Source organism: Thamnophis sirtalis, unplaced genomic scaffold (genome assembly GCF_051295495.1).
Source record: "Thamnophis sirtalis isolate CommonGarterSnake01/CBP01778 unplaced genomic scaffold, rThaSir2_p1.2 scaffold_6, whole genome shotgun sequence".
NCBI lineage: Eukaryota > Metazoa > Chordata > Lepidosauria > Squamata > Natricidae > Thamnophis > Thamnophis sirtalis.
In genome coordinates, this window is record NW_028261386.1 from 52,511,043 (window position 1) to 52,528,539 (window position 17,497).

At 36.4% G+C, this 17,497-nt stretch overlaps 1 protein-coding gene across 3 annotated transcripts in view; it reads left to right on the forward strand.

The window, feature by feature from the left end:
* The window catches only part of CAPN13 (calpain 13), a 92,927-nt gene that overhangs the window by 46,315 nt on the left and 29,115 nt on the right, over positions 1-17,497 (forward strand). For all 3 annotated transcript variants that reach the window (XM_087717879.1, XM_087717877.1, XM_087717878.1), the window contains 6 exons: positions 2,390-2,475; positions 5,178-5,252; positions 5,511-5,656; positions 7,336-7,469; positions 14,524-14,687; positions 15,569-15,605. In XM_087717879.1, coding sequence (XP_087574005.1) covers positions 2,390-2,475; positions 5,178-5,252; positions 5,511-5,656; positions 7,336-7,469; positions 14,524-14,687; positions 15,569-15,605 — 642 coding nt within the window. The remainder of the gene's footprint in view (positions 1-2,389; positions 2,476-5,177; positions 5,253-5,510; positions 5,657-7,335; positions 7,470-14,523; positions 14,688-15,568; positions 15,606-17,497) is intronic.

Consider the following 17,497-nt stretch of genomic DNA (forward strand, 5'->3'; position numbering starts at 1 on the left):
TACCCTAGAAATGTGCGTTATGCTACATAGCCCAAGCTCAAGCTCAGCTTTGCTGTTTACATTGAAACAGCGGGTCAGAAATTTGGAACAGGATGAAAAAGTCATTTACTCAGGCTTATTCTTCCAAAGCACAAGCCTTTGCCATCCCCAAATATTAATATCATCTTCTCCAGAGTAGATCAATTTAGCCAGAAGAAATAATCCAACAATTGTGAAAGAAAGCAAAGACGTTATTGCAGCTAAGAGGATCAGGATGGGGTTAGTTTTCATCCCACCGGAGACATAATTTCTGATGCTAATATCCACAATGACAAGAGAAAAGGTCTTGAAAGACAGCGACTTTATCTAATCCTCTGGTTTTCCTCACATCAGTAGCAGCAAGCCTACCTCTTAATATGAGATACAGAATTGATCTGGCTTTCTGCAGAGGGAGAGAAGGGCACAGTGGTGACAACAGATGTTGACATCCATTGTCTTGCAAAACTCTTGATCTAGAGTTAAACAGCCAAATATATTATGAAGACATTTCCCTTTGAAGACCAGCTCCATTTTTGAAGAAGACTTTCACAATTTAACTTCTAATGGGTTTCCTCCTAGACCTGTGGATAATGGGTCATGGAAAAAAGAGTACTACATTAGATGACTGTGAGAAGTATTTCATGAGTCTTATGGAAAATTTAAATAGCAAATCCAGTGGGCTAGCTTAATTATCAGGCTTCACAGATGTTGCTACAACACAGACACTTCTTTCAGATACCTTTCCCACCAACACTACAGACAAAAAATGCTATTTTTTCTCATAGGGGATAGGACTATTATATGTGAAATCTGTTACTGTAGTGACATTCCAATCCCCTATGAGAAAAAAAAATAGTATTTTTTTTTGCATTAGCATAAAGCACTTTTGAAGCCAAGAATGATACCACTGTTGTACAGAATATATGATTAAACAGATAATGATATTCATTCAGTATTATGATTTAATATATTCCCTTTAAGTATAAAGACTTTAATTATTGTAATGACTTTGCTTAAGCCATAAACTTTTATGATTAAGGTGATGCATTAACCACTGGCTCCATACCAGGAACTACACTAGATAATACTGCATTTATCTACCAATGATTTCTCTGTAGAGAGGTGAAATTCTCATGATATTCTCAGGTTATTCTAATCAACCCTCAAACAAAAAGATTGAAGGATTTGGTTTATATGCAGAAGTTCATTTCCCCCCACTGTATAGTACTGATTATACTGAGAAAACTAAGCTGAATTACCTTGTGGATGGATATGATGTGTAGCAATTTCTGAGATATAAAATGATGGCATCGCAGTTATATAAGTTGCTGGCTCATGCCAGTCACTCTCCATGTAGAGTCATCACAGGCTGAAACAGTGCTGAGTTAGGAGTGGAGGTCAAAGCAGCTGGGTGACATGGCTGAATTAGTTGTAAGAACAAGGGAGAAATGTTGGTTATTTCTAAGAGTTGCCTGAAAACTGAGTTTGTTCTCTCCACCTCTCCAGAATTTATTACTGATATATATTTCTTAAGCAAAACATTTCAAGTCTTATATGAAAAGGGATCCTAAAATGACCTTGAGGGATACCTTTTTGGCAATAAGTATAGTTAGAGAAAAAAATACATTCGAAGTGTGAACAGATAGCACTTAGATACTGAGACAGAGAGGTTAATATCAAATGAGAGTCAAATTCAGAATTCAGTGAATATATTCCAAGATGACAGATCTTTTAGATGTATTATGTATCTCCTTGGAAGCATTTTATGTTTCTTATTTATTCATAAGTAGAAATGCATAAAGCAATGCCTCCTAAAAGAAACTTTGGTGTTTTTTTCTAGAGATCTTCATATCACCCAAAACCCAAATTGAAATTTTCATAAATAGGCAGGTTACTTTTTTTTGGTAATAAATGTTGATTGATTGATTAGCGTTGATAGATTCAGTGTTGACGCTTAGAGACCATAGAGATCGATATTTTCCAGGATGATCTCTTCTCAACCTGGCCCTTCAGATCTTCCAATATTGTACCCATCACCACTGTAACTGACCTATTTGAACTATTTTACTGCTGGTCATCTTCACTTTATTTTCAATAATAAATGTTAATATGAAGAGAAAGGACTTATATCTATAGATTTGGTCTAGTAGTATCCTTGGGATCAGGATTAATTCTGATAGGATTTGATATTCTGAATAGGGGGTATAATGGTCTGACCTCTAAACTATCCCTGTTCAGAAAAGGATTTCCATAACAGGATCACATCTATCTTTATCTAAAGATACTTCAAGAGATATCCACCAAAATATAAATATAAAATATCTTCCCTCATGCCAAATATACAAAGTTTCCCTTCCTTTCTTTCTAATAGGTCCCTTACATGTACAGGAAAGAACCTCTAATCAAACTTTGGAATCCGTGGGGCACTGTGGAATGGAATGGAGCTTGGAGTGATCAGTATGATTTTGCAACCTTTTATCTCTTAAGAAAGATGACTCCCTTGAGTTCTTGGAATGAGAACACTCTTTTAAGACTTAGCACGAAGGGGCCTGGAATAATAATACTTTAGCAAGAACTAATCTTGCAACCCAAGGATCGGCATTTCATGCTCTATATTAAAATTCAAGACATCACTAGGCATTTCTATTTCATTTATCTTCATTCGGATAATGCCAGATCTTACCATTTTTTATTAATTGTTTCCTCCCCCACCCCAAATGGAATTGTTACCGCAATTTGCACTTAGAGGCAAATTTAAATTGGACGAATGATAACTTTTATGTAATATATCTAGACAAACCCTCAGCCAATATGTCTGTGGGCAAGGATACAGAAATCATGAAGCCAAATAATCCAGAACAGGGATGTCCAACCTTGGCAATATCAACAGCTGTGGATTTCAACTCCCAGAATTCCCTATTCCTGTTCTGGCCAGGGAATTCTGGGAACTGAAGGTCACATGTCTTAAAGTTGCCAACATTAGACACTCCTGATCTAAAAGGTTCTAAGCTGGAAACTGATCTTTCAGCTGCCCTAAAATGCTTGAAAAGTAGTTGTAGAAGCAGAGGTCCTCTGTTGTTGCCACTCCCGCCATCACCATCTCTGGCAAGGGAACAGTAGGAGGTGCCAAGAAAAGCATTGTGACAGCTGTTTATTGCTGCCAGCAAGACCACAGACAGTAGGAGATCTATTATTTATAAATATAAGTTAAAAATGTGGGAGGAAAGGAAACCAACATTGCAACCTGCCATGGTAGTAAATAGTCCATCTCGGCTGCTAAAATCATTTGCAAAATTATAGCTTGGAGAAACTGAAATAGCTCCCTTTAGCCTTGCCAGCTATTCAATTTTGGCAGGTTATCATCTGGTTCCTAATTTCAGACATTGTATAGTATTTTCCTTCATCACATTTAGAAACAATTTGCTAGAATTACCCTGGGTTCAATCCAAAAAACGAAATGAAATAAAACAAAAAAGTATTATTAAGCTTCATTGCTTTCCATGGGAATAATTTTGCAGTTTTATGGAAAAAAAATAACAGTTTGTGATTTTTCCCTAGTACTCTATGCTGAAAACAGAGAATGATCATGTTAGATAATATGGACCATTCTCTGGTTTTAAGATTGGGAGCAATGCTATAGAGTTATAGCTTCTTTTCCATTGGCGCTGTTAATAGGACTCTTGCTGAAAAGCATCAAGAAATAAAATTTCCTTGAAAAGGTTGTTGGAATGCAACTAACCTCTACAGCTTTTCTATGTTCAAAAAATTAATGTCTAATTTGGATTCAGTTGAAATTTTGGTGAAGCAGCCTTAAGTTGTTTAAATCAATACGGTTATTGATTCACGCCTAGCTCATGCTAAGCAGACAATACAATTATCACTTAATTATAAAATTGCAGCCTGGGAATTAACACAGTTAGATAGCTAATTCCCTGTAATGAGTTTGCTGAGAGGTAATATCAGAAGTCAGAGATGGAAAGAATTATTTTCTTAATAAAGAGGCCATCTAAGACTATACTTTAACCAATGAGAACATTGAGGTTGACCTTAATTGAACCTGACCTGCATTCCAAGCATATCCTCAATTCATGATGATGGTAAACTTTTATTCCCAGCAATTCCAGTTCAGTGACCAGCCGATGACTGATCTGCATAAGTAAATGTTAGGTTTTTAAAAATCGCTCCCTCTGAGTTTCTGTCTGGAATTTGAGTTTCTTAATTAAATAGCAAGAGTTTCAAACTACATTTGAAACTTACTTGTTTGTTTTTCAATTCCAAAATTCTATATTGAGAATTGCACAGCTATTTTGTATCATTTGGTCCTGTCATTGGGACTCCAGAGGATGGTAGAGGACAGGAAGGCCTGGAGGAACGTTGTCCATGGGGTTATGATGTTGTCAGACATGACTTCATAACAACAACAACATAGCAATTGAAATTCTGGTGTCAATTGCCGTTGTAATTTGAGGACTATCTGTAACAATAAATGACAGGAGAGATCCATGCATTCTTTCAAGAAATAGGAGGCAACTGCTGTAAAGAGCACTACCTACCTATGTTTGTTGTCATGATAAAATGATTCTTTGCAACTTTACTACATGATTTGCAGAAATCATCACAATGGAGAACTGAACAGGATCACTGTTTTCAATTCTATTGCTTGGAACAATTGGTTAAGATGTAGTATTTGCATCAGCCCTATTTTCCAGGAACTATTTTATTCACTTCCTGGGTTTTGTTGTGGAAAGCTGACTATCTCATTAGAGAAGAACTCTCTTTCCCTGTAATTATCCTTGCAATTTTGTTGTAAAGGTCACACTAGCATTAGAAGCAGCCGAATGAAGCAAACTGAATCCAGTAATGAGAAGAATTCCACAAACTCTGTAGTAAAACAGGCCAAGCTCACATGCAGATGAAAAGTTTTCTACAAAATATATTGAACAAATTAATCTTTCTGCGTAAAAGAAATGCAAAATGAAATGCACCCTTGGGGGAGAGTGGCATTTTCTTGGGTGCAATTCGCCACCATTTGGACTTCAAGTTTTAGATGTGATTCCTCAAAGTGGAGGTTTATGCATGAAAAGGTCTATAAACTAACATTACAATGGCAAGGCTATTGGTATCTTTCAAGTGATACATGATTTTGATCTCTTTTACAGTTCCATGGAATGGGATCACGTCCCTCAATCATTCAAGGACAAATTCTATGTGAACAGGGCTGATGGCGAATTCTGGTATTATCACATTCATGAAATAGGCTTTGGGAGATTTCTCCATGTTAAATTGCATATCTCTCTACAGTATGTCCATCTCCAAATCCAAATCCAAATCTAAATCATCTCTATCTTTATCTACCTGTATCCACACACATACTTACCTACATAGATACTTGCACACTAGGAAATTTTTTAGGCTTCTAAAAATTGCAAATGCACACTAGAAATGGTAACTAACATTTATCTGCAGCCTAAATCCACATTTTCTTTTCTCAGGATATCATTTGAAGATTTGAAAGAGAATTTTTCATTCCTGTCAGTTTGCAATAACGTGCCCACATTCCTGGATTTTGGTAAGAAGACGTCTTGGTCTTTGGTTTCATATTTCAACCAATTATCTCCAGAAGAAAGCAACTTTCGAAGTAAGTAGCCTGAGGTAATAAGTTGATATCCTAAACCATTTTCACAGGAATATCATATTTAACAATATTATAGTTACATTGCAAATCTGGAGATGGATAACTTTATGCCCTGCATGTAATATAAATGATAGTCTGTGTAGTACCTCTTGAATTTTTATTCAGATTACAAGTAATCCAGTTTTGCCAAAAGTAACTGGGAATGGAAACTCTAATACTAAGCAATGTGATTGTAAAACACGGCATCTATGACCATGCCAACTTATGATGGTAGTTGCCACAGTCCCAGCTGCCAATATTAGATGATTCCCATATGGTCACAGTGTCCCACAGTCATGTGATTGCCATTTGCAATCTCCTGCCAACTTCCCCATTGACTTTGCTTCTTGGAGGCCACGTGAATGTTACAAATTATGATCATATGACTGCAGAATTCTGCAATGTTGTGATTTTCTGAATGCCCAAATCAGGGTCATGTGACCATGGGGACCCTGCAACTTCTACAACTACGAGGACCCATAGTAAAGTGTCCCTCGTTCAATGCTGTTGCAATTTTGAACAATCACTGAATGAAAGGACGTTCAATGAAGAATTTAAAACAATATTTAAAACAGACAATAATAGGGCAAATTAGAATTGGCTTGGATTTCTAAATACACTTATTTGTGGAAAAAATGATGGTGACAATAATAATCATTTTGACTCATTATGTGCCCTCAAATTGCTGTTGATTGTTAGTAATCACATCACTGCCAGAGAACCAAAATGTAAAGCCAGGACTTCTTAAATAATACTTCAGCATTTTGCAATGCAATCACACACAAGTTTATGTAGAGATAAGTCCCAATTGGGGTTACTCTTAGACAAATGAGAATTGCAGTCTTAAGTTGTTTTTACATTATCTCCAAGTGTCTGTCATTTGTATTTTAGATTTGTTATTTACACATGCATTTATTTAAAATGTTTATATATTGTATTCAACATGAAACAGTATCTAGAGTAGTGCTATTCTTTAACAAAGGTCAGCTTACACAAGGTTAATGAATGGCCTTCTATTTCATGAACCTTATGCCATTTACAACATATGAATGTATAATCTTGCTTATCCATCTTGACATACATTTCATTGAATTTAACGGAGCCAGAGCTCCCTGTTTCAATTTCTGAAATTTCCAGAAAACTGGAATTGGGAAGCTGTTTCCAGTCAATGGAGAAAATATTTAGCTTGATGGATCAGTGGTCTATATCAATACCTGGCAGTTTTCTGTGTCACTATTCCTTGTCAAAGGTTACTGAGAGGTTGCACGCTTTATTTCAGAAATGTTAACTGTTCAAAGACATATTGTGGCTGCAGTATATTGGAATAAATTACAATGATGCTCAATAATCAAAGCTCCTTCTAACAAGGAATTGTCCAAGATAAAGTGGCATTATTCTTTTGTAAATGGGTCTGAGAACTTCTCAGAATTGTAACTACTAATGGAATTCCTTATCTTCTTTGAAAGCATTGGGTAGTGACCTTCTAGAGTTAAATAACAATTGGAAGATATTAGATCCACTTGCCTTTATCTAAAGATATTGTGTGTGTGTGTGTGTGTGTGTGTTTGTGTGATGAGAAAGAGAGTAAAAGAAAGTCTTAATCAAGTCTGATTTGTGTTATCATGTCTGTTAATCCACAATAGATGCTCTTTCAAGAAATCAATATTTCATCAAAGTTTCAGAGTTTATGACTACAGACAACATTGTAGTAGCATTGACGCAAAGACCTGCAAATACCTCACGGATGCTGGTACATATAGGTTTCCAGCTAAAAAAGGTGAGTAAGAGCAAATAGAAGTGGGAAACATTGTCCCCATGGCACATTTGGGCCATGAAAGTGACACAATTCACCTGGCTGAATTAGGAGGAGACATTTTGCCATTTTTGAAGGCTCATGGATTACTTATTATTTATGCCAGAAAAAAACTTCTGTACATACACACTTATGCAAAGCCCTCTTCTGGCTTCTTGTCAGCTAAACACTCAAAGCTGTGTAATATTATGGAGAAAGAAAGGAAAAATACCTGCTCCTTCTTTTAAGTGGGAAGAGTGATGAAGCAAGAATTCCCATCAATGAGAAGCTAGCCTGTCTTGCTGTTTCAGAGACAGCATGGCAAAACTGTTTAGATGTTTTGTCTAAGGAGAAGTTGGGTAATGCAAAGTTTTGGATTCAACTTCCTTCAAGCAGTCAAATCCCGACAAGGTTAGGAGGTGAGGTAAGTGTTAAATATGGATTAATGCTGTGATTATTAGTTACTCCTTGCTTACTAACCACAATCAGGATCAGCAACTCAATCATTAAGTGAAGTAGTTGCTAAGTGAAACTGTGATTGTGCTTATGAGCTTGCTTCAGCTTTATTTTGTCTTATAGATCTTCAAAGGTCATAAATGGAAGGATTGATCACAAAAGTCCTTTTTCATCACCATTGTAACTGCGAATGGATGTTATGAACAAAGACCTGTATAGATTCTGGTCTTTTGTCTGTTTGGTCTAAATCAAGATACCACTTTTCTCATCCAGAGAACATTTAAATTTAATTGCAATAAACTTTCTAATAAATATATCCACTTCAAGTATCATTGGGAAAAAAAATTCTGTTCTGAAACTTTGAGCTGCCCTAACATCCTGTTTGTCTTTTCTTTCCAGCTGCTTGGTTTTCATTGTTTTTCCTCTGTCAGGAGGAAGGGGGTTATATATCTTCCCAAAATTGATAGCAAACATTGTTGAGAAGGAGAGAGAAACTTTTTAGCTACTCCCCATCCTAAAGCAAATTTTAACAGTCTTCTTCCCAACACCACCTGCAGTCCTACGCACTGAAGTAGCCTCTGAAGAGATTTATAATGAAGGAGGCAATGCTCTATCTCTAAAAATATTCTCTGCCTTAGTCTTTTAATCTACTTCCACAGACTTTAGGATGCTCCTCTGTGTGCTTTATACTTTCTCTTATTTCTGAGTAGCCCTGTCTGATTTTGCAAACCCAGTAAAAACTCAGCTACTGTTCATTTTGACAGCATCAGTTGTTTAAACTCATTTATAGCAACTCCTGTAGAGAGTCAGATCGGAATTAAATCTTTATAGCCTAGCCCGTGAGGCTGGCTGCAAATTTGTAGTTATTTCAGCTTTGTATGATTCTCAGAAAGATAAATTGCCCTTTTCTTGGAGGTTGAACTGTTCTACATGTGCATGCGGATATTTCTAGGAATAGGAATCTGACTTCAGCAAGGATTAGTGAAGCAGGTGGTACAGGTATTACAGAAAGGGCATTTATTTACAAGAAACACATTAGAGAGATAGGCAAAGCACTTAGCTAGCTACAGCCTACCCAGGAGAAGCTAAGAACATGCATGCTTTTTCCATACCAAAATAAATGACTTCAGATTAACAATCTTTTGGATAAACTGCCTGCAGAATAGTAGACAAAGGGGGGCACAGAATAAATATTTAACTCATCAATCCTTAACATATCTGAAGAGACATCTTGGCCCAACAGGATTTGCCTATCCCATTCTTTCTAGCAGAAAGGGCTTGCTGAAGACCCTGTCTGTCAAGGAATTTTGCCTGGGGAGGGGCTCTAGGAGAAGTGTCTTGGTCCCCACCCTTTTGAACATCCTTCTGCCACAGGTGAGATCTCTCCCCACTAGGGGTGAAATGCTAAGGTTCACCTGAACCGGTAGTAAAAAAAAAAGTTTTAAAAAGTGAAAAAAAGGTTCCATGACAATCAGCTGTGCCGCACGATCGTTCAGAACCTTTATTTTTTTACTTTTTAAAGCACTTTTTTTACTAGTGGTTCTGGTGAATAAGTAGTAAAAATGCTTTAAAAAGTGGGGGGGAAGGTTCCGAGGATTGCGCAGCACAACTGATTTTCAAGGAACTTTTTTTCACTTTTTAACCTATTCGCCGGAACCAGTAGTAAAAAAATGCTATTAAAAGTGAAAAAATGATTCTGATGATCAGTAGATCAGCTGTGATCCACGCAATCATTGGAATCATTTTTTAAAACTTTTTAAAGCATTTTTCCTACCTATTTGCCCAAACAGGCAGGAAAAAGATGCTTTAAAAAGTGAAAAAAAGTTGGCCCTGCCCACCCAGTCACATGAACCCCACACACACCAAGCCATGCCCACAGAACCATTGGCAATTTTTTTTTTTGATTTTGCCACTGGTCCCCACCCTTCTGACCTTCCAGAAGAACCTTAAAACTTGGAGGCCCCACTTCTGTACTATTGGTGCTCATGGTTCTTAATCTCTATTTAATTCACATAAATTTTACTTGGTTTTATATTTATTCTTTTATCATTTTGAAGGTGGCCCAGAGTTGTTTCAACATTGAAATAGGTGGCATATAAATTTAACAAATAAATAAAGATAAATTTAAAAACTCTGTATCTATTGTACATTACACTGCCCTCTTGTGGTTAGTAGTCAATATAGGCCAGGGCTTCTAATTTACACCTCCAAGACTTCACCAAACATACAAAAATTCAAGTCCTTAATATAAGATTATAAAACTTGTCATTCATAAAGGAGAAAAAGGCCATTTTTTTTCCTGAGGGGAGGGTTTATATAATTTTGGCTGCATTGTTTTGGTTTTTCTTCTAAATAGATCAAATGACAAACATTTTAACTGGCAGTTAGCAATGGATTATTGATATCCATTCATTTGGATAGAATTTCATTGTGTTCGCAAATGCAGTTTTCATTACTGCTTACCTAAATGATTAATGTCTTTATATATTTGATAAGGATTTATTTTAATTTGGCAAACACTGATATTTTTCTTCATATTTCAATCATAAATCGATATGAAAGTGTTTTTAAAAATAAGCTACATAAATCATACAGATATTTTTAAACAGCTGCTATAAAACTAATTGAGGAGGACTTCATTTAAAACCGGTTAGATTTTGAGGAAGCAAACAACACCCTTAATAAGGAAATTAAACAACAAAAGAACCAGTAGAAATGAAACCTTGCATATGAAATGAAGTAAGGGAAATATTAAAGTTTCATATTGTTCTGTGTGCTTATATATTCAGATATAACAATGTGATTCTAGATACAAAGGAAAGTTTGCAAGAAAGAGAAAGAACCTGCAGAGAATAAGAAATGTGTTCTGATCCAAGAAGCTGTAATTAGCATTAAATTATTAATTGGACAATAAATATAGTTAATTTAGTCATTAAGAACAAATTTAAATTGTGTGATTTTAATTAGATTTTTACTGAACTATCTTTTACAAGCATCTTCACTACTGATAGCATTCTTATAATATACCACAACTGTGGTTTACAGACCAATTCAGTCTTTTCCCCAAAACCATTGTAGCAAGCCTATACTAAATTACAATTTTTATTAGTTGGAAGATTACTACAATAAAATATCAGGAAAGCTATTTGAAAGTCCTGTGACATAAGAGAATTATTATAAACAATAACTTATGTGTATAGATCCAATTCACATAAAAGCAAGGTTTGTCCATGCAGAACAAAAATCTCACAAAAATCAAGTTCCCCATCACTTATAAAGAGCTTTGACATAGGTAGATCCAAGATATACTGTTTACCTGGGTCTGCTTTAGATTGTCATCTACATTAGAAGAAGAGAATTACAATTTCATATTTAGAAATCTTCAGGAGAAGGTACCTCCAAGGGATCAAAAATGAATAGCAATGTGTGCAGGAACAGAATAGCACTTGACTAGGATGGCATAAGGCTCCTGCCTTGAGCTGGGGGGGGGGGGGTGGACTAGAAGATCTCCAAGGTCCCTTCGAGCCCTATTATTCTAAGAATAATCTCACATTGCGTTGTTCTTTGAGCTTCACATACTTCTTATGCGCCTTCATCAACCCATTTGTAATTCCCAACTTCTTCAGGATTACAGAGACCAAATATAATAGAAAATCACTCATTTTTATGACATATTAAATTTGCAAGACTGAACATAGCTATTTTGCATTTAAAGAGCCACCTAAGATCCAAATACCCCAGGCAATTGTATTTTTTAGCAAAAGTCAAAAATTACCACAATGATCTTCCAGTCACTGGAAAAGATGCCCTTCCCAGAGGAATGATATTGGCCACTTCCTGTATCAACTGCACTTTGCATGTTTTTCTGCTTGGACTATATGTTTCATGCAGTGGCCCCTATGGTTCATTACTACCAACAGCCTTCTTACCTCAACCATATTCCTACTACATGCATAGAGTCTGACTAGATTGCCATATAGTGACAGGCAATGTCAATGCAGATGGGATAATAAGTAATGAAAACAGCATTAACACCCATTATCTATGAACTCCATTCTTTCTTCTTCTTAGTCTGTACAATATTGTCACCATTATTTTCAGCTAAGAAATGTCTCTCTTTTTTTTTTTTTGCAACATTATAGAAATCATAATGTATACAATTAAAATCAATATTGGCTCAGAAGTGTTAATAGCATGCTTCTGCTTTGACCACACCAGTAATTTCCACAGGCAAGGAATATCATATAAGAACACAAATTGGATTGTTGACATTCATTGTGTGTGTATCTTCCCAATGGTGCAATTTAGCCAGTTCTAGCTGGTTTTGGCAAACCGTAGCGGTGGTAGTAGGAGGTTCCACCCACCCACCCGGACATCATCATGTCCTGTTTTTGACATTCTGTGCATGCGCAGAAAGTCTGTGCATGCATGGAGATGGCACGTATGATTGAAGCAATCATGCACGCATGCTCACATTTGCGAACTGGTAGGTTGTTGTGGTAATTATAATATTATAAATATTTATTCTCAAATTGTATGCTTAATATGCTTTGCTTCTTTTCTTCTATCTTACAATGAGCTACAGGTAAGTCCTCTTTACTTTTCTCTGATCTCTCTCTCTCTCTCCCTCCCTCCCTCCCCCCCTATCTCTCTTGTGTGTACACATACATGCCTTTGACTCAATGTTGACAGCTGCTTGGACAGGTCTCTGCAGCTTTCTCGGCAAGGTGGTTTGCCATTGCCTCCTTCCTAGGACTTAATTATTACACCAAAACGGCTCTCTGAATTATCAGTAATTAGGTTCAACTTTTTCATCAGTTCAGTAACTATTCAAGGGATATCTCAGATACCGCTGATTGATGGCTGTGCTGTGATGAATTAAACCATGATGATATTTTTTATGCTGCTTTATATACTTAATCATGTTACAGCTGTTTACAAAACACTTCACACACAACAAATCAATTAAAAACAGTATAAAGTGTATATGGTATAAAGGCAGCAGAGGGAGGAGGAAAACAGAAATGAAAGAAAAACCATTCATCCAATATTTATATACAGAAAATCTGGAGTTTCTTTTTCCATTGTTAGAATAGCTTGCTTGCATCAAGACAGTTTTACGGATAAGTTGCTAGGTTAAAAAACATCCAAATTCATAAAAGCTTCTCAGTATCTTGAACAAAAGAAATGATTATACATAAGAAAAATTCCATTTCCTTGAAAAGAGTTGTCCCTATTTAGGTTTATTGAAGTTTTAATTCATCACGTTCTAAGTTCAACACAAAGGCATGGCTCATAAATTATTGTGCCATTCTGAGTAACCGTTCTAAATGGGATTTGTACACTCCAGTGTTTTTGTAAGAATGTGTTTAGTCGGGTTTTTTTTATTATGTTGTCTTTATATGTCATCCCAATAATAATGGTTGCATTTTATTTATTGTGCCACCTTGTTGAAAATATTGGAGCCACAAGAAATATGGCAGGATCTATTATTTTCTTATAGGAATGGATTCGATACAAAATTCAGAATGCTCATGACAAGCCTAAAGATACAGATAAAATCTCCTCTCCCTAAATATTTCCCACTCATTGATTCTGCTATATCTTCCATAAATTACAGATAGTACAGTCTCAGGCATAAATATCTGGAGGTTAGCCCATTTATAACAAATGAATCTCAATTTTAAAAATAGTGCATGCACGTCAGTGGTACCGTATTTCCCTGAAAATAAGACAGGGTCTTATTTTCTTTTGGCCCCCGAAATAAGCACTTGACCTTATTTTGGGGGAGGTCTTATTATTTTTGAGGTGCAGGAGGCCCCTTAACAGCCTATGGCCCACCCTAGGGGTGTTGGGCCTGCCACTCTTTTTGTGGCTGCCACTAAGAAAAGAGACATGGTAACTAGGGTTTGCGGTAATGGCCTCCACAAGGCCGTTCCGCATGGATGACAGGTGCATGTGGGGCACATGGGGCATATTCCCCCCTTCCCCTCAGGAAATGGCATTTAAATATTTTAGGGGATGGATTATTTGGGGGGGAGGGCTTATTTTAGTGCATGGACTCAAAAGCCCAATTGGGCTTATTATCCGGGGAGGTCTTATTTTCAGGGAAACAGGGTAGGATTCAAATTTTTTTACTATCGGTTCTGTGGGCGTCTATCAGTTTTACTATCGGTTCTGTGGGCGTAGCTTTGTGGGCATAGTGTGGCTTTGTAGGCATGGCTTTGTGGGCATGGCAGGGGAAGGTTACTGCAAAATCTCCATTCAAAACAAAAGAAGATCAGCTGAGAGGATGCGAGGCAGCGGGGGCGGCGCCAACCTGTTTTCTATTCTCAGTTTTCTACTCAGAGTTTCCATACAGGTTCTCCAGAATATCACCTCTGATGCACGTGCTTGTGCTTTAGCTATGGATAGCCATGAAACCTTGACCCTTCAACTAATCTAGCATTACCACCAGTTGGTAAATATGTATGCAAGTGTGTGTGTCTGTGTGAAAGTGTGTGTATGTGTGGCAAAAAAAGGCTGCAAGTTAATATTCACTTCAAAGTAACTGATAACTTTGTTCCATAATATTTTGTTTAAGGGTAGAACCATAGTTCATGACACGCAGCTTAAGGTAACACGAGATATCACCGTTTCCTATCAACTGAAACCCGGAGATTACGTAATCATTCCAATGACATCACCACAAAGCAAAGAATTAAAGTTTCTTCTACGAATCTTTCTAAGAAGTCAAGGCAATATAAGGTAAAGCAATCACAATTCGAACATGAATAGTGTGAGGCAAAGAAAATCCACCTTTTCCTTTGTCATTTAAAGAAGCTTGGTGCTCTTAAGGGCTGTTTTGTGACAAATTAAACCTGTCTAAAAAAGTTGCTGAACATTTGATGGGATTAGTTGAACTATTTAGTACTTGACAATGATATTTTGTTCTTAGGTTTGATGGTTGATTTTTGACAATACTTAATTCTTGTCACGAAGCAGTGTTTTACATTTGATAATATCTGATGATCAAAATGGAGTAACATGGAGAAATTGAATATGCTTGAAAGTTTGTATGCAATATAGTAGTATGCAACGTTTAACTGAAGAAGATTTTTTATTGTTGATGAAATTAAATCATCTGAGAAGCTCCATTAGGAAAACTAAATATAAATCTCCATCTTACATCATATTTCAGTCTAATATAAGCGGTATTGAGTATCAAATATTGGACAAGATAATTTGACCCAAGGCAAAACTGTATTATCCTGGATCCCTTCATGTTCATTTAACTGTGCAGAGGGCTGTTACTAGAGCGTAATAAATAAAATTCCATTGTCTTGATTTATCAGACAATAAAACATAATTTTCATTCTCTATTTTCTTTTTGGAAAGTCATACTGCTTATGTGGACCTTGGTTCCCCTGAGAACAAAAGAATATTCTTGTCAAAAAGAATTGTGGAAATAACCATAATTTAGTACTTGGGCACAGATAATGATTTGCACACTATTGCTTGATAAACACATATCAAGGTTGAATATGATAACACACTGTCCTCTCTGGATCTTGTAAGCAATAAATAAAAACAGTCTGCCCTGACACAGTTCTCATTTTTGTGTGTGTGATTTTCCCCCCTCCTTTTAGGGAGTCAAACAATGAATTCGGTTCAGAGACAACAAAGGTATGTGGATATAAAGAAGGAATGGATAACCTGAGGGTGTACAATGTGTGCGATCTCCGATTCTCAGTATTGGAGTGCTTTTTTGAGGCAGCAAGTACATAAAATCCATACCCGAGGAACAATTTAAGCTCTTAGATGAATTTAAGTTAGGTGATAAAGAAATAAGAAATCTTAAACTCCCCCCAAAATTGCAGAGTAAAAAAAAAACTAAGAAATCATTGGACACCAAAATGTTGCCGCATTCCAATAGAAATAGTTGTACAGCCTTTGTACACTAATTGATCTCTAAGGTCTGGAGATAACCATCTTCCTTTTGGGCCATTTCCTAGAAGTGAATTTTTTTTTTTACTTTAAATGAAAGACATCTATTATTGATGTTCTATGATTCAGACAGAATTGAAAAGCAGCTCTGGGCCTGAATTGTCTTGCAAACCATAGCAGTCACCCTGTATTTAGAAATGTAGAGACAAGGCTAGCATTAGATTTTTATATTGGGGCAGTGCTAAAGTCATGATTTTATTTATTAACTATTGAAGCGGCCAATGTTCATGCTGAACCTTAAAAAGGCCTTTGGGAGTATGGCACATAAAGAATTTCTGCCTTCCTTAGGCCTGCATGGATGCCTCTGTTTTCAATCTAAGTGCCATTGTTATCAGGAGTAAAGTTGGTTGTCACGAGTGAAAGGGTCTTTTAAGTGGTGGCATCCCAATTACAGCAATGTTCGATCATAGAGGCTCATCTAGTGCCTATTTTGATGTTATCTCAGTGCCACCTTAATCTTTCCTGGGATGCTAAAGCCTTATTCCTAGATGGATCTTGATTATGCTGAGCTTGTATATTAGACATTGTAATGATATCATGTTTTAAAAAATTATTAGTTGTAGTAGTATTCGTAGTATTAGTATTATTAGTATTATTAGTATTATTAGCATTATTAGCATTAGTAGTATTAGTATAGGTATCAGTATCAGTATTTATCAGAGGGAATTAAGCAAAGATGATGCAGTATATTTTTCCAGTAAAATGAAATATAATGTTGAAAGTTTGCCTCTTTGGCAGTATTGAAAAACGGGACTAGCATTGGTATCCTTTCTTCTGTTTGAAATCTCATCTTTCTATTCTCTTGAGAGGAACAGGTCAGGCAATTTGTTTTGCATTTAATGCCACCACTGTAACACTCAGGATCAATGAAAAAGGAGCTGTAGCACTTCACTATTTTATTCTTTTAAATCTTAGGCTGTCCTGAAAAATAGATTGCCTAATTGTCCTTGTGACACCATGCTATTTAACACTAAAGTCAAAAGGCTGCTCCAAATTTATACCAAGTAAAGTTCAACCATTTTTTTATTAGCAGTGGAAGTATTGCAGCCTCCTGAGATAGAGAGGTTAAATAATTTGTTTAAGACCAACTAGACGCAGTGGTCTCCAACCTTGGCAACTTTAAGCCTGGAGGACTTCAACTCCCAGAATTCCCCAGCCAACATTCAAACCATGGTTTTATAGCTTTTAAACTTGCCTAAACTCTTCCCTAAGGTAGGTTCTTCTGAAAATCTCATTGATGCTGGGGGGGAGTCACCCCCCACCCCTGTTGTGAGTGGCCCTCATCAATCATCATCATCATCATCATCATCATCATCATCATCATCAATTATGTCTAAGGGCTATGGGTGACTGGGTTTAATTAGAGTATGCCCATGTAATTTAGTTTTTATTTATTAATTAAATTTATATATCTCACTATTGAGTAACTCTGGTTAGCTTAGCATGTCATCATTTTTATTACAGACACCTCAAACTACCATGGCACTGATTTTTTTACGGGAGGGGGAGTCTTGTGAATTCCGTATTTGCCCTGAAACAATGATTCACTAGTAATTTGCAGAGTCTCTCAA